At 36.8% G+C, this 18,257-nt stretch overlaps 1 protein-coding gene across 1 annotated transcript; it reads right to left on the bottom strand.

Moving 5' to 3' along the window:
• Nucleotides 1–1,507: 1,507 nt before the first annotated feature.
• LOC142859023 (interferon-activable protein 203-like) lies at nt 1,508–18,168 on the bottom strand. Its single transcript, XM_075989189.1, has 9 exons — nt 17,842–18,168; nt 14,140–14,199; nt 12,436–12,720; nt 10,422–10,543; nt 9,218–9,385; nt 6,525–7,004; nt 5,073–5,489; nt 2,948–3,136; nt 1,508–1,962 (listed from the first exon to the last, which is right to left on the bottom strand). The coding sequence occupies exons 3-9, from the start codon at nt 12,695–12,697 to the stop codon at nt 1,927–1,929; spliced, it is 1,674 nt and encodes a 557-aa protein (XP_075845304.1). The 5' UTR covers nt 12,698–12,720; nt 14,140–14,199; nt 17,842–18,168; the 3' UTR covers nt 1,508–1,926.
• Nucleotides 18,169–18,257: the final 89 nt, after the last annotated feature.

Here is an 18,257-nt window from a genome sequence, read left to right on the forward strand (position 1 = left end):
TCTCCAAAGCGTTGTACTGTCTACAGTCTGTCAAGGGTGCTCCAGATTTCTGGCTACTGTGAGCTGATGCTCATTTTGGGATGAACTAGTGACATAGCTATCTTTGAGGCATTTTTGCTTTTGCAAGTAACACTTCATCAATATTCCTGTAAGAAACACAGTAAAAATAAATCCTATTGGTTCAAAAAATTGAACTTAATTGGATCTGAACTTTGTTCTGGGGCAAGTAGATACTTGTTTACACCTCCTGAGAAATATTCTCATACAAAAGAGTCAGAGAATGGTTCCAGCCTAATCTATGTAGGTGGATTTGTTACTGTACCCTCATCTTTGTTGCATAGCATTTGCGTATTATACAAACTAAAACTTTACGTCTGTAAAAGATACAATTCCCTGTCCCTTATTGTTACAGAAAATTATCATTTTCTTCTCTCTGAGTCTGTTTTTTGGTGTGTTATGACACTACAGGAAAAGTGTTGTACAAGGAAGATAAATGTAATACTCACAAACCTGCAAGCTCGGGAACCCAAGACTAAACTTCAGCATTTCGTGTGGTTTTTCCTGTTTCTTTGTCCTATTATATGGGGTGGTCAGAGTCTAAGCCAAGTGTTTCCCATACCTTGCCTTTTCATTCAAAGATTTGGGGGTAAAGGCTCACATAGATTTTAAAGAAGCCTTGAAACTTTTCTGAAAGCACAGTAATGGTACTGATCAGACGGGAATATGTGTGAAGAGCAACAGTGCTCGCATGAGGAAAGGTGCTCAGGAATCCCAGCATCTGTTTGGAGCCACATTCATGGGGTTCAGGAGAAGGAGCTGGGGTGCTGTGGGGGTGTGACATGGATGGATCTTCATTTCAACCGACAGGATTAGTTTAGGTAGGCATTTACTTCCTGTGCATGTCTTTTCAACACAGTAAATTATGTGATTATATACACATAATTATACATAGGAGAAAGATGCACAACATGATATTCATCATAAAAGTTCCCTTTGAGGATACAGTTTGTCTTGTTGTACATGCACCTAAACTAGTCTTGATCAGATCCTCTTTCTTTGTGAAATATTTGATTAAATATAATTCATGAAAGTATTTCTAAGGGCAGCAATCATTTTCATTGTTTCATATATATATATATATATATATATATATATATATATAGAGAGAGAGAGAGAGAGAGAGAGAGAGAGAAAGAGAGACCTGATGTATGTGGGTGCCCATGTGGTCAATAGGCTTCAGATATATTGGTAGAAAATGTAAGTACACGGAAGATACAGATAATGGCTGGAAAGTGTAACTGTGGTTATCAAAGAAGTGGAGTCGGAATTCAAGGCTGAATTCAACCTTCTCCCGTGTCTTTTAGTAATGCCTTGAGTTTTCTGGGGTAGACACAGACTACTTGTTCTTTGGCATGCTTGGTCTTTAACATCACACATGAAGTTTGTATTCTATACTTTTGATTTTACAGCAACTCTCCAATGGCTAAAAGATATTCCCAAGGAATCATTTCTTTATCAAAATGTGGTTTTATTTTTAAGTTTTATATGTAAAACTTATAGATTTACATGTATAAAGTTATTGATAGAAAAAATAGAACTTAAATCATTAAAGGTGTATAAACAATAAAAGAAATCATCATTTCCTAGAATTAAGAGCAGGTCTGGTGGTGGTGGTCCAGGCCTTTAATCCTGGAACTCGGGAGACTGAGGCAGGTAGACCGCTGAGATCAAGGCCAGCCTGGTCTACAAAGTGATTTCCAGGACAGCAAGGACAAAACAGAGAAATCCTGTCTTGGAAAACCATTAAAAAGGAGCTGGCTTTCATAGATATGAAATGTATGCAACAGTTCATGTATACATGTGTTTTCTGGACTTGGATCTTATCTCCATAAACAGTATCTTGGCATCCAGGTTTTCTTATCTGAATCAGGCTAGAGTGACTTTCTTTCTGACATCGACGACCTTAAAAAAGAAGATGATGAGGTCAGATCAAGTGAAATTCAAATGGCTCCAAACACTCTCTATATTCATACTGACTTGTCCCTATGGGTCACATCCAATTTCTCACTGGTCTATCTCCTTAAATGTCACTCTGTCCTTGAAGTAAGCTTTATTCCCCTCTTGGAACTATGAGAGTAGCTAGTCACTCCGACAGACTTGGGCACACAGCTGGAAGGCCCGGTTATGGCACAGAGCTCCAGAAGAGAGGAAAGAGCTGTCATTCCTTAGGTAGAGATTGAGTTGCAGAGTCTCATTGAACAGGCAGGTTGGGAGGAGGGAGAAAGGACTTTGCTATTGCAGCTGCCATGGGGGAATGTTTGAAATTTTGGCTGGTGGTCTGGGAACCATGGTGCTGTAAGAGTGTTTCTATGTGAACGAACATGTGATCCCTTCTATTTCTTCTGTTCACGTGGTTATTGTGGCCTTTTTTAAAGTGTAAAATGAATCCCACACAATGTGTAAGTATGACAAGGATTTTGGATTTTAGCACATTGTGGTCTTATTAGCCCAGGGCATCCTTGGGAACTTGTGATTTCTGTACATCATTCTGGGCAAGAGACAGTATTTGAATTTTATAGATGAAGACTCCAAGATTCTTTGTGCTTTAGTCTTTACTCAGTTTGAAAAATCAAAGAGTCAGAATATGAACAAAAATCTTAATTAACCTGAGTCCTGTCCAATTATCTCTCTGCTTTGATAAAGGACATTCTTTTTTGTCATTAGGCTAAACATATAACAACTTTTGAATTTATTTTCTATATTATGATTTAGAAATATTTACTTAAAAGATACTAGAAGGTATTTCATTATTAAATGTGAAAAGTTAGTTTTTATTCTCATGTTGGATTGTCTATGTAATGCCAACAGTCAAGTACACAATATATATGTATTTATGAAATCATATATATGAATGATTCTTAATAATATTAAATTACAGAGCACACACCTGCATGTAACTGTGTCTTACAGACTTCAGCTGCCATTTATCTTTGCTTGAGGACAATTCAAAACAGACGAGTCGAAGTTTTTGGCCTGGCTCACACTTTATATTGGTCAGTCTTCCATGGACCACCACTTCCATTTTCTCTGTATCATCTTCAATTCCATAGTAAATGAAGGGACTCCTCTCAGTTTTCTGAAAAGCAAGTTAACATTTATCTTTTAGAAAATGTGTCAAAGCATGTCACCTCTGTGAGGAATAAAGAGTGACGGCATAATCCTGTCCCTGCCAAGGCAAGATGGCTCTTAGGTTTAGAATCACAGGCACAAGGGCCAGTGAGATGGCTCAGTGGGGAAGGGGGCTTGCTGGCAAGCCTGATTACCTGGGCTCAATGAGCAGCTCTCATGGTAGAAAGAGAGAAGTCATTTGTGAAGTTCTCTCATGACTTCCACACTACTTTAAAAGTTTTTGTGTTTCTTCCCATCCCTCACAGACAAAATAAATAACTGAAAAAAGGTTTTCAGGAACCAGAGAGTTTAAGATGTTTTAGTGAACAAATCTTTTCTTTGAATTCCCTCTTGAAGCCTTGTGGGCCTAGCCTTAATGATTGGGTCAGCATTGCAGCCCTTGAAAGCCACTCTTATGTATTACCTACTTAATGATTTCTTCTGCTGGGAGTTTTTAGGAAAAATGAGTATATTTCTAAGTACTATGGTAACATATAAGAGTATCTGAGATTTCTTAAGGGACAATAAATGAGAACAAGAATAATACAGCAATAACCGTTTAGTTACCATTGCAGGTTTCTTAGGTGTCTCCAGAAGGCCTGCGAAGAAAGGCTAATTTTGGCTCATTGTCAGTCCGAGAAACACAACTATAAGTCTTTTTTATTTAATTTATTTCAATTTTTATTGAAAATAAATTATTTTCATGAAACCTAATCTAATCATAATTTTTCCTTCCCTACTCCTAGATTTTCCTCACTTCCTTACCTTTCCAACTCCACAGCTTCTTTCTCTCTTTCTTAAGAAAACAAACAGATTAATAAAGAAGAAAATCAACAATAATGAAATAAAAGGAACACTAACAGAAATAAGAAATAGTATGTGAAACAAATACACAGACATACAAATAGAAACTAACATTCAGACAGACATAAAGACTGATACACTCACTCGCCACACACCCACCTCATAGACACACACACATACAGAGACAGACACTCACCTCCTTTTTAAATGGATCACATTTGCTCTTGCACACATCATTCACTCTACTCCTTCCTAACCTCTCATGGATTAAATCTACAGCTTTTAGTTCTGGCATTTAAGTTCATGCCCCACTTAGTTTACTTGTTAATTGTGTAACCAAAAGCACCAGAGCAGTCAAAAACAACAGAGAAAAAAGTAAAAAGCCAAGAGTGATTCATAAACAATGAATTATGAAAACATACACTTAAAAGCATACTAATGAATTGGTACGTTGGCCCTTAAAAAAATACTAAAAAGTCACAGATTTCCTTAAATTTCCTCACTTTTGTTGTGCCTAGTTATAAACTGTGAAATTAAACTAGACTGTTAACCTGTTCTTCCTTTCATTATTTAAAACATTAATCACCCTATCAAAAGATATTGATACAATGTAAAGAATATTATAATGAGAAAACATTAAAGAAATAATCTTGGCTAGTTAGTCAAGACTTCAATCTGGAGCAGAATAGTTTCTTGTTTCTTATTCTCATCATCTCAAACTGTATGTAGGCTTTGAGTTTGGCTCTTTTTGCAACTCAGTTGCTAATAATATGGGTATTGAAGCTATCAAAGAGTAAAAATCTGGAAGTGTGCTATAAATTGAATAGTGTCTGGGAATAAGATGGGTATAATGGATTGTTCCGGGTAGAAAAATGCCAAAGGTTATTGATGAATCGATTTCAAAGATTTTTCATCGTTTTACCTTGTGGAGAAGAATAAGAGACTCTCCCAATCCCCAAATAAGGAAACCGTACTCATCTCTTTCTGATATGAAGAGCAGTTATTTACTGTGTCAAATAAGTTGAGCAAATTCCAGTGACAAGTTAAAACTTAAAATCCCAGACTGCAAAAGGAATTTCCCAAGTATCACAATGGCTTACCTTATAGACCACAAACTCTCCATTAACATATGTCTCCTGTGCCTGTGAGAAAAGATCCCTAATTTTAGGAGTCGCATTAGCTCTTTGCCTCAGTGTTTTTGAGATATTCATTGTTCTGTTCTTGTCTACATCAGACACACAGGAAGCTTCGTGTATTTCCAGAAAGCCATTTAAGCCAAAATAATTTGATATGGCAATAATCTTATTTGGAATGAACTTATTCCTTAGCACTGGGTCAAAAATCTTCACTCTGAAAAATTCATTCTCAGTCGCCACTGTGGCATGGAACATCCTTTTGTCATCAATCAAATCATAAGTAAATGGTTCTGTTACTTTCAAAACCATCACTTCTTTGGGATCTCGATGGTAACCTTCTTCCTTAGATGGTTCCTTGGGTATGGTTCTTCTACTTGGTGTCTACATAAAACACACACAATATAAACATGTGTAATTCAGACAGATCATAAGGCACTATTCCACTGAGTACAGTGGAGAACATCTAAACAATGATTGTCATACTATAATCTAAATAAAGAGAGAAATAGATATTTACCTGAATTATTACCTAGTGATTTCAGTTAATATGAGTGTTACTTGGTAGACGAAGGGATTATACTTACAGTTGTGGGGGCTGAACTCAAAGCCCCCAATGCTCTAGTCAAGTTTTCATTCTAGAAACATTTGGAAGAGTTTGATTACAAAACCTTGACTAAAAATTAGAGCCTTCTTATAATAGGTATAGGTAGGCATCCAAGGAAGATACCCTCAAATATTGCTACTCAGAAAGGGTTCAGGTTAGTAGCTCTTCTTTTTCTATAATAACAAGCATGGACGAGAATCCTGTGACCAGAAAATGTTCATGAGGTCATTTTACTTTGATCACCTGCCTTCTCAGTATGCTACTCCATTTCTGAACATCAGGAGAGCACTTTGAAATGGAGGCAACACTGTAGAACTGAAGGAGGAAGTACATGGACAGTCACTGCCGACCTGGGTACCAGCGCAGGGAGGCAGCTAGAACTGAAGCACTCTCTGACCCTTGACTTGGAAACATGCAGACTTCACCCTGTGGGTGATGGGGCTTAACTCTGATTACCAACTGATGTGTTCTAACATCAGGAAGTACACTTCCAATATAATTGCAGCAGCGATTCACAATCTGAAAACAACACCTTGAATAAAAAGTATAATGTGCAAAATTAAATACGCACGTGACTCAGCATACTCTTTACAGATAGTCATGATCAGGTGATCTCTGACTCAGACATTTTCTTAATGGAGTAGAACATACAAAGTATTCTAAAATTGAATGTAGGGAAGGATCAGTGATTATACACCATAAAAATAGTGATTATTTAAGTCAAAGATCATGTGTCCATATAGATTAATGAAAAAGTCTTGCAGGCTTGTGCTAATCTTTGTCATTATACTTTGAGAGTAGGAAGCCATTACCTTGCATGAACTGCTGCTTGTAGTTGCTGGAGACCCCAGAGGATCATGGAGAGCACTGATTGCTGATGCTGGAGACCCCCTTGGAGCAAGGAGACTTTTGGATGCTGATGGTGGAGACATATATAGAGCCAGGGGACTTTCAGATGTTGTTACTAAAGGTACCCGAGGAGCCTGGACACCATTGGACAGGGTTAGAGGTAACTGAGAGATCAGATGGGTGTTAGAGTCTGATACTGGAGATGCTAGAAAATTCTGGCAGGGTAGTGCTGGAGTGCCCTGAGCCTTTTTAAAAGCGAGGCACGGAGATGTCTGGGGAGTCTGAAGGCTGCTAGAAGCTGTTGTCAAGAGTCCCCGACAATTTTGGAGTTCACTGGCAGCTGAGGAGTTGCTGGTTTCTGATAATTCTGGAAGCTGCTGTTCTTCCTGGGTAATCTCTGTTTTAAAAGTCCTCTGGGTTTTGATATTTATCCTTTTCTGTTTCTAAAAGAAAATATAATTGAGATATTCTTAATGCTGCTTAATGGTTTTTAGAAATAAGAGCCAATACATCCTTTCACTTCCTTTTTTGAAAAGAGAACTTTCAAACCTGTCAGCTTTCTCCTGGGCTGAGGGAAGTATTTTAGAACATACTTAGTATTTCTAGCACAGAGGTTCAATCCTTAGTGATCGATATTACAACTCCTCTTAAAAGTCAGGTATTGAAATTTCACTGGTCTGGGATGGAATACTAGCTCAAATACCTCACAAAACTGTCCAAATATTACTTGGCATATTCAACTCTTAGTGTCATATTATGGGAAAGGAAGCATGGGATAAAATTGGTCATTTCTATATTTTTCTTCATGTAGACTTTCCAATTCATCATATATTCATTTTTATTGTACACACGGGATTCCCCCACCACACATACACAGTTATACTTCTTCAGGTGACCTTAGAGAAATTGTGTGACAAATATCCTAAAAAATTTACCACAAAGATAGATTTTGGTGGATTGGATGTATTTCAGTTGACAGAATACTGGACTCACATGCGTGAAGCCCATCCAGACCCATTTAAACCCTTGTTTAGGTATTTAAAATAGCCATAACTTCAATTAAATCAAACTTCTACATATGTGAGAAGTACTTGTACTTCAGGCAATCGATCTAGTTAGGGTCTTCATTACACTTAATAATCTTTAAAGTACAAATTATAAATATTTAAAAATTTTGCTTTAAAAGTGAAGGTAAGTTAGTATGCATATCCCTTTGAATAATTGCAATGGCCATTTCTAATGCAACAATTGCTATGAAGCTGATGCCATTCTAGTTAAAATGACTACTAGCTGTAGCCTATTTTCCAGGATTGTATACATTTTGAATTATATTGCTGTCATCATTTACAAACACGGTTAATTAGACGTTCCTAAGGCGTTTCCATGCAAATATCAGGACTCTGCCATTTAAAAAGAATAAATGTTGGTCACATGGCATGTACAACACAATTGTATCATGCAATAAAATAAGATTAGTATAAATTACAGTCCAGTTCTCAAAATACATGCCTGCCATATATATATATATGTATATATATATGCATATATACACACACATATATATATATGATTAATAGACTTGATGAAGAGTTCTTTCTAAGTTATGGTTGTAATTTTATTAACAAGTCATCAAAATGGGAACAAGAATCCATTCCCTTTGATGAGGAATTGTTGGCGAATATCATTTTAAGGTATGTGAATTTTTTTTATGCTGCATTTGATTAACTGTGAAGCTGTGATTCTTTTCCTGTCTAAAACACCTGATGGTCCTAATTAAGAACTAAACAACCAATAGTGATGCAGGAGCAAGGATAGGCAGGGCTGGCAGGCAGAGTATGTAAACAGAAGGAGAATCTAGGAAGAGGAGGAGAACAGAGGACAAGGGAAGGGAAAGAAACATCAGGGACCAGTCACCCAGCCAGCCACAGAGCAAGAGTGAAAGTAAGAATTACAAGAGAGAATGATAAAAGCCCAGAGGCAAAAAGTAGATAGGATAAGGTAAAAAAAGCTGGCAAGAAACCAAACTAGGGCCTGGCATTCATAACTAAAAATAAGCTTCTGCGTGTGATTTATTTGGAAGCTGGATTGTGGGTTCCTCAAAAAGTCAAAAAAGTAAACCTTCATAGAACAGGAATGGCTGGAAGAATTTAGTGTATGCCTTGACGGGATGGGAGCGATCTGAAGCTGACTCTCAGCAAAAGTGATCATTTCAGTTATATAGTGTTTGGTTAGGGAATGAACAGCGATAAAAGACTTCCAAGAATGGAAACAGCATGTATCAAAACACGTGCTGAAAAGAACACATAATGGTGAAAATGATCTTTGTGGTTGGGTCACCAGCAAAGAGAAAAGGCTGAGAAGAAAGAAGGCAATGAAGATTAACACATTCCTATGTTTATACCTGACTGTCTCCTCTATACTTCCTTCTGAATTCTAAGCAGAAAGTTGGTCTACAACATTAGAAATCATTTCACAAATACTTAAACTTTTCAATACCACAAAAGCTGTGATACATGACTTGATAACTTAATAAGCTATTTAATAATATGAGGAAAATCCCTGAAGTAGGGGATCAGTGAGATGTTTTTCCAAGGCTGTGGTGAACCCAGTGATATGCTCTGGAAAGGTGCAAGCACTGAGAATATAAACGTGGTACCTTGTTGGAGGAGCTGCTGGGTGGTATTGGTGGAGGCTTATGAGGAGTCTGGAGACAATGTTCATTTTTTTGTATGCTGCTTTCTGGAGCTTCTGGAAGATGAGTCTTCTCCTGGGTAAGCTTCCTTTTCTTGCCACCTTCAGTTTCTGTGGGTATTTTACTCTTTTTCTGAAAGAACAATTTTGGCTTTCTTTATTGATTTTCCTGTGTGTTGGAAATTGAACTCCAGGCTTTGTACATGCTAAGATGTGCTTTTCTATACAGTTTTATCCCCAGTCCTTAGGAATGTCTTCAGTATTAAATAAAGCATATTTTTAAGACCATAAGAAAATTTGTTTTATTACTGGATTCTAATTATACATTTTTTGTCATTGTGCATATCTCAGTCTGAACAGATAGACTGTATAATAAGTGGTTTGAATAAGAATTGCCCCATAGACTCATAGATTAGAATGCTTAGTAACGAGGGAGTGTCAGTATTAGGAGGTGTGAGCTTTTTGTAGTAGGTGTTCTTTGTTGGAGGAAGTGTGTCCCTGAGGGGTGGGACTTGATGCTTCAGATGGTCAAGTCAGTCCCAGCCTCACTCTCTGTTATTGTTGCCTGTGAGGATGTAGAACTCTCTGTTACCTCTCCAACACAATGTCTGCCTGCATGCTGCTATGCTTCCAATTATACTATTAATAATATAATATAATAATAACACTCTGGATGTAAGCAAGCGCCAATTGAATGTGGTCTTTAATAAGAGCTGCTGTAGCCATTTTGTGAGAAGGGGAATCTCTTCAGAATAATGAAAACCCTAGCTAAGACATATAGGACTGTCTCATAGAGGAGTAGAAAAACTACATTTACCTTGTCATATTCATCCCTGTGGAGGCAGAGGAGTATTAGATATGGAAGTATAAAGTCCATATTATGTTTAATCTTTTTAAAAACCTCATCCCAAAGCAACTGCCTTTTCAGTAAATAGTCTTTAAAGAGCCATGTAGTGATTTTTTTGGTTGATATTGGGGGGGTTATACTACACAACATAGAACACATGATAAACTCAGCACAGAATGAGGGATGGGCCACTATGAATTTGTTGACTTGGAGTTCTGTTTTAACAGAGCCTTGGACTAGATAGAGTACTACATCTCTCATAAAAATTAAGAAGGGAAGAACCTGAAAAAAAAACTTTTTGGTGGGAGGTTAGCTACCTTACCTTTGAAGAGGGCTTGTTCTTGTTTGGTTCATTATCAGTGGAAAGAGATTGGGAACTACTGGGTTCCTCTTGCTTCCTTTTTTTCACTGCAGTTTTTACTTTTTCTTTATTTGGCTTTTTAACTACAGGGATGAAGAAAACACACTAAGTCCAGGAAAATGGTTAATATGGCTGAAGCTTATTCAAAATTATTTGTCTTTCTTTTTTTAAAAAAATGAAATGGGTAATTTATTCCATTTCATTAGTGATTTTACAGAAAGACACTTTCATGCTGTTTTTAAGAAAACCTCTCTGGTTCATGTTTACCAATAAAGACTCAGAAGCTAGATGTTGGGGTGAAAGCTTGCTAGCTCACAGAGGCAGAGAAAGCACCCAGCTGACCTTCCTATTCCACTGATGTACCATAAACCCCTTTTCCTTCATTGTCTCAAACCAAAATCTCTCAACCTGAATGTCCCTCACATCAGCTTTTTTGTGCTTCTTTCTATCCATTTCTATCCATTGCCCTGACTTCCTCCCACTCTCTATGGTTGTTTTCCTAGTAACCCTATGTTCACTTCCTGTCAACTGGTTGCTTGCTCCATCTCTTGGCATGTGGTTGAATTTGTTTTAACCTGTTTACAATATTCAACCAGAAAGCTCTTGGATTAAAGGTGTGTGCTAGGGCTGAGCCACTCCAAACCTCGAAACAGTTTTCTTTTCAGTAAATAATGCAATCTCAGGGTGGAAAGTGCAATCAAATATTATGCAACAATTTTAAGAACTATTAGGTCTCTTCTTGTGTCTTTGTGTTTATTTTCTTCTGCTGCAGAGGCTCTACCTGCCCAGAAAGTCGCCAATGATAACAAGTCAGATACAGGCACTACCTCGGGGGATTCTTTACTCATCTCAGGCATAGTGGACTCAGCTTCTCCATTCTGGGAACTTCTGTTTATGTCAGTACAAGCCTGTGCCAACAATCTTATCCCACAGACTGGTTTTATAAACCTGATGCTTTATGATAATAGCATTAGGTTATTTCTAAAGAGGATAATTCCAAATCACAGCAAACGCAAAAGAATTATGATTTGATATATGATGTAAATACATAGTAACATTGTTTTATTTTACTTTTATATTGGGGATATATCTTTCTATGCAACTCAGGGTATTCTCAATCTGGAGATCTCCTTGACTGAGATTCCTTGTGATATATTCTCAGGTCAGAGTTGTGTAACAGTATATTCAATATTGTTTAAAGTATTAAATTTGTGCTATTTAAATGCTTTAAATGATTTTTTTTAATTTTTACTTTATCATTTTCTAGTTTTTCCAACATGTTGAATATTGGGCCTCATGAGGCCTAGGTGTGAGAACCAGTATAATTTCCTGAGCCTAACTTGAATTGGTGTGAGGCCTAGTGTAAATTCCTGAGCCTAGCTAGAGTTTGGAAACATGTCTCTGACTACCTGTCCTAGATCCGCCTCTGACCAGCTACCACAAATGTGCTAGAATTTGGACCTCCATTTCTTACTTTGCCTTGGCCCATCGCATGCTTCTCGAGCCCCATCACAGCCCTATATAAGTCCCTGCTTGATACCAATAAATGAATTTATGCTTCCACAGACTCCATACTCAGTGGGTGTGTTCTCCCCCACCCATGCCCAGGGGGGAGGGTGGCTGAGTCGTGACACTCATCACCCCTTTCAGCCCCAGGGAGAGTCCAGTGGGTCTGGCTCTACCCTGCTCTTTCTGTCAGAGAACTGGGCAGTTGGGTATTGTAATCTATCGCAACAACAGCATTTTATTTCATTTACCTCCAAAGCAAAAGATGTCTACCAGAAATATATGAAGTTTGTTTCTAAGAAGGATTCCTTGAAATCCTCAAGTAACTGACATCTGAAACACTTCAACCCCTATAATTTCTAAGGCACACAATGGGAAAGGGACACATCAGCTCTGATCACTGCAGGGAGCTAGACATTTGGGAAGGGTGGCGAAGGTATGAGTGTCGAGGGGGGGCTCCCCTTGTTACCTTTTGCCTTCTCTTTTTTAAGATTTTCAACAAGATCTCTAAGATCATTAATTTCTTGACAAATTTCTATCAGTTTGTTGAGTCCAGCATCTTTTGTGAATGTCTTTTCCATCTTGTCAGCAATCTGAATTCTGTCATAATCATTTTGCATATTTTCAGACAGGTGTAGTTCTTTTTTTAGTAAGGACTTAATTGTCCTAAAGTGGTAGTCTTCCATGCGCTCTAATCCTTTTAGAAGAACAATTTTCTTGTACTCACTCATTATCTCTAATATTATGGACAATCCTAAAAGATAAAAATGGACATATGATTACTCACATATACAGACAATTCCAAAACAAAGATTTTCCTGTATTAATGAATAACCCCAATTGATAATGTCTATAATTGCATGTGAGAGAAAAACAGAGTTACATACAACCGTGTCACTGTCCAAAATGGATGTAGAACTCCTGTATTAATAAACAGGTCTAGGAAATTCTTCCCCAGTAGCCATGTTAGGCGACTTAGGCCAGTGGCAGTCGTGGGGGGAGAAAAGTGTTGGAATCAGTCATTGTTGCTGTTTCTCGTAGTCTGGGCTATGAGTGTTAAAATCCTGAGTCCTTTTTCTATCCTTATTTAGTGCTTCATTCCTGAATATCTGCCTGTGCGTGTCTGATTTTTCCCAGTCTAAAGTGACCTATATGCAAATGGACTGCATCTGATTCATCCTGGATAAACAATGCCTGAAGTAACATGGCCCATGTGAGCCACTGACCCTTGTCCGCTAAGGCTTTAGCCAAAACACTCCTCAGGAGCATCCTTTCTCTCCTGAGCTTAGATTTTGTGCTCTATGGGTCCTTTGTGTTGATGTTACTGTCAATCTCTCAAACATCTACATGTTTTTCAGAGCAGCACCCTAGAATTTATTGGATGGATTTACATTAGTGGTTTCTTGGTTTATCCTTTCAGACTTGACTTAGTGATACGTACTTGTTCATAGACACAGTTTTCTAATGACAAGTCTTTCTTAAATTCTTCCAGGGCCTTTAATAGTTTCATAATTTATTAAAAACTTCCTGTCTCCTAAAATATATAAGAAATACTTAAATAATTGCATTCTTCCATTTATGTTTATTTTTATTACTGAGACCATAGGTTTCAAAATATACAAAATATGTTTGTATTGTCAAGGTTTATGATGTGTTAAATTTTTTCTTCATTGTTTGGAAAGGTAGTCTCACTAATTTTCTATATAATTTTCATTATATAGAAAACTTAAGAGTGAAATGGGGTGGTTGATGGGAGGCTAGGGTAATAGAAGGAATAGACAAAGAAGTAAGTAACCCTAATTATATTTCTAAAAACTGAGATGGAAATGTATCACTGTAAAAACTTCCTAATACATATATATATGTATGTATATATATGTATATATATACACACATATATATATATATATATTCTATCTATCTATCAAGAATTTACATGAATTTACTCTATAATGAGGCAACAATGTTTCTACAGGTTAAAGAAATACCCAGTGCTAGGAATGAATGGATTTGCTCTCTTGAAATTACTGGCCAGTCATTTCTCATAGACGCCCAATATATAGACTATGAACAATATTATTGGTTACATGTCAAAAATTTGTGGTAAGAATCTATTATAGAAGACACCACATTATTGAGTCACAAAACATGGGGAAATCAAGTTGGTACTCACCTGGAAGCTTTTGTCCCTACTGGCTAGATTTTCTAATTCTGGAAGGTACTGTGCACAACACTGGAGGAAGAAAATTAAAAAAATAAAACTTACTCATCTGTGGATCCTTGGTGGAACACTAGCAACCAGTCTAGAAATACATGCTCACTGGTGCAATAATGACATAAATGTGGCATTAACCATCCATTTGGTTATTTGATCTAAGGCATGTATGAGTGGAAACCTTTATCATTACTGAGACAAAAACCCTGTGACTAGACGACTAAGAGTCACTAGTTGAGAACCTACTAATTTTACATTCTTAAATAGGAGTATAATTAAATTTACTATTATATCCACGGGTCTTTCAACACTCATCAGATAAATTTGTAAAGAAAAAAATAACAAAAATTAGAAAATTAGAAGCAACTAAAAATTTGCTTTCTGGAAATTCCCCAATAGGCTAAGATCCTCCTTTAGAGCTCATCAACAGTTCATGTAGTTCCTTGAGAAACTTCAGAGAATGCAGAGTCCAATAATTCAATTTATATTATTTTAGTTTAGGAATCATGCCTGTATGGACATTTCTATAATTGGATTTTAATTTCTAGGCCTGTTAATTGGTTCTTTTTTTGAGAAAAATTGAGCATCATCCATGCTCAATGAAACCCAAGAATAAACAGAATGTTCACACGAGGACACAAGAGAGGGAAAATGGAGAGTGTGAAGAAAAAGACATAGTCTGTAAGCCCTAGGACATTACAAAACAGATCATCTCCATATCCGAGGAGGAGATGAAAAGAGGCTCTCAACAGTAAAACTTCCTTCTTCAGAGCAGCATTCTAATTTTCATGCAATACTGATCTCCAGACCCCAGAGAAAATTACAATAGAAAGATTTTATTTGGGTTGGTACTTGTGCAAACACAACTATTTCCAGCACAACCCGATATGTGATGACAGAAATAATGTATAATTTTTGTGGGTTTCACTTATTTGAGAACATAAAATTTGTTTTGTTATTGAAGCAAAATTGAAGCAATTTTGTTATATTGCTTTTGAATTTAGACCAATTATCCCAAGTTCAATAGATTTCCAAAATTACACAATTTCATACATATGTATCAATGCCAATCTATGCCTACCACATTCTGGATATCAATGTGTTCAGCCTCACTGCTTAGAAGCTAAACACTTGAAATGCCCAGTCTCTTTAAAGGACCAAAATTCTCTTTCAAATTTCAAAGCCTCTCTAATATATCCAGTCTCTCTGCAAAACACCCAGTCTCTCTCTAAAATGCCCAGAGTCTTTCTAAAATACCCAATATCTCTCTAAAATACAAAAAGTCTCTCAAAAAATATACAAAGTCTTCCTAAAATTCCAAAGTTTTAAAATTTTAAAGTATCTCAACTGTGAACTTTCACAAAATAAAAAACAAGTTCTCTGCTACCAGCAGAGAAAAGTCATCTCAGGTCTTTTCCTTATTCTCAGGAAAACTTTAAGAAGACGAGAAGAAAAAAAAAATTAGAGACAGAGGTTTTGGATGAGTGCAGGGAACCAGTGTAAACACAGCTGGGCAGGCAGGAACTTGAGAATTCAGAGTGGTTGTGGTAGCATCCTAAAGTCTGTGGAGGTTTCAGCCAGGAAAAATCCTAGAATGAAATGAGAGGGGGTCGTCACAAAGCCCCTTAACCTTCTAAGGAGTTTTTGGCACTTTATAGTTTTTGGGAGAGGGAGACTCATTCGTGTTAAAGGGACGCCCCAAAAGTAAGTTGAGCACAAACTGTACCTGATGGGTTTTAAAGATAAAGAGAGATACGAAGTTGGATTTGTAGGAAAGGGAGTATGTATCTAAAAGGAGTTGTGGGACGGGATAAATATGAGCACAATACACTGTAGGACTCTCTCAAAGAACTAACAAAAGCGAGAAATCCAAAAAATGCAGTTCTTAGCCGGGTGGTGGTGTAGTATACTGCCCTTTCAGTCCTCAGGAGGCAGAGATAGGCAGATCACAAGGTGAGTTTAAGGCCAGCCTGGTCTACAAGAGCTAGCTCCAGGACAGCTAGGGCTGTTACACAGATAAACTCTCTCTGAAAATTCAAAAAAAAAAAAAAAAAGAAGAAGAAGAAGAAGAAGAAGAAAAGAAAAAGAAAACAGTTCTTTCTTAATGAAAACTGCAAACTTGATGATTAGGCACACATATACTTAAAAATAAATATCTGATTAAAATTAAGGTGAAAGAGGAAGTACATAACAAGGTTGAGGGGCAGATGAAAGAGGACATACAGTTGGTTGATGTAAGATAGAGACATCCTACAGTGAAATGACCTTAGCAGAAGCAGAACAAAAACCTGCTCTTTACCAGCCCATAACAAAATATCTAGCCAGTCCAACGACAACTTCTTTGAAATGTTATTTAAGAAATGTACCCCTATGTTGTTTTAAAATGTTCCTTAACAATGGAAAAATAAAGAAATAATTAGAAACTAAAGACAACTCTGATTAACTTACATTAGTGAAGATTTAATAGAAATGAAGGGAAAACTCTTATCAAATACCAAGGTATGATTAAACCTCCCCATCCGAGAAAAATATAACAGTTTTAATTATGGATTTGTCTACTAATAATTGTTCATGCTCTTTCTTATTATTCTGTTCCTTCACATCTCTATGAAAACATGAAATATATTTTGACATAAGTATACTTATAAACACACATACATTCATCATATACATTCAATGTCTCTGATAGCACACATCCTGTGAATTTAAAAAAAAAACTCAAAAGGAGATCCCATGGTTTTGTGGACAATATAACAGTGTGTCAATAACTGAATGACTAAGTGAAAGCATCTGCAAAAATCCAAAAAATTTGAGCAACTGCTAAACTTAGAAATATGGGTTTATTATGGGTACAACTCTGAAATTGACATTTAAATTATGAAATTCAGGAACGTATGTAGTGCTATGTCAGAGGACACAGAAAGTGTTTAAAATATTTTAAAAGTAGACAATAGAAATATATTTCTATTTAGCTTTCTTTTATATCTCTTATATATTATGACAAAAAAACTGCAAACTAATAAAATATAACCAACCAAAAAGAACAACTTTTTATGATGACAGAAAATTTCTCCCAGTGACTAAATAATATTTTTACTTCCCTGTGTGAAGGGAAAAGTATTAAATATGCTTATTAAAACAGGATGTATTTGAATAGCTGGGTTTAGGAACCTTAAAAATTTTTACTATATATGTCCACTGACTCTCATCTTGTTTGTTATTAAGATATTACTAGATAACACAGACCCCTGTGCAGAAGCATTTTCATTCAATTTTATTTCATGGTAATTCTTCATATCATTCCCTGTCCTTTCCTCAGACATGTGCCACGGCCAACAGGTTTCCGCTAACTCTTCAGCCCAGATAGCTAAAGCCTTCTTCTACTTTTCTAGTTATTTATACTTACACTTTGAAAGTTTATTTTACAGTCTGCAGTGATCAAAACACATCTTTTCTTGCCTCAAACCCCAGAGATGGAGGAACAAGCATGTCTGCCGTCTTTTTGCCTGAAGCATTAGAACCCAGCTGCAGGGTTTCCCTGCCCTTAATGTAGCTAGAGCCATCTCTGTCTCCCACCCTGCACTGGAAGAACCCACAGTGATCTCCTGCCTTCTTGTTGGTTTCACAGAGCTATTCCTTATATTCAAGGATAGAACTTACCTCCCGGAAGTTTCTCAGTAATGTCCAGATTGTAAATCCTCAACAAGGCAAGAAATAGGGCTTGTCTATTTCGTGTGGGAAGATAAATCTCTCAAAAAGTACACAGCAGGGTGTTGAAATCTCATTAAATGCTGAGAAAATGTAGTATCTACAAAATAACAAGGAAGACTAGGAAACTGGTTATAGAGTGAGTTCCTAATTTGAACAGTGCTAGATGTCTGACCTCGTGCTGTTTCCCTGGGGAGAGTTGTGATGAAATAGGACTCCTCCCAGCAGTGTTCATAGCTTTCGATTTCCCCAGCTTCTCAACTAGAGCAGCCTGTTTCCTGTAACAAGTGCAGTGTCCAGGAAGACAAAAAAAAAAAAAAAAGCTACTCCTTACTCAATTATTTTTCTTGCAAATAAGAGTAGGCACA

Source organism: Microtus pennsylvanicus, chromosome 10 (assembly GCF_037038515.1).
Source record: "Microtus pennsylvanicus isolate mMicPen1 chromosome 10, mMicPen1.hap1, whole genome shotgun sequence".
Lineage (NCBI taxonomy): Eukaryota > Metazoa > Chordata > Mammalia > Rodentia > Cricetidae > Microtus > Microtus pennsylvanicus.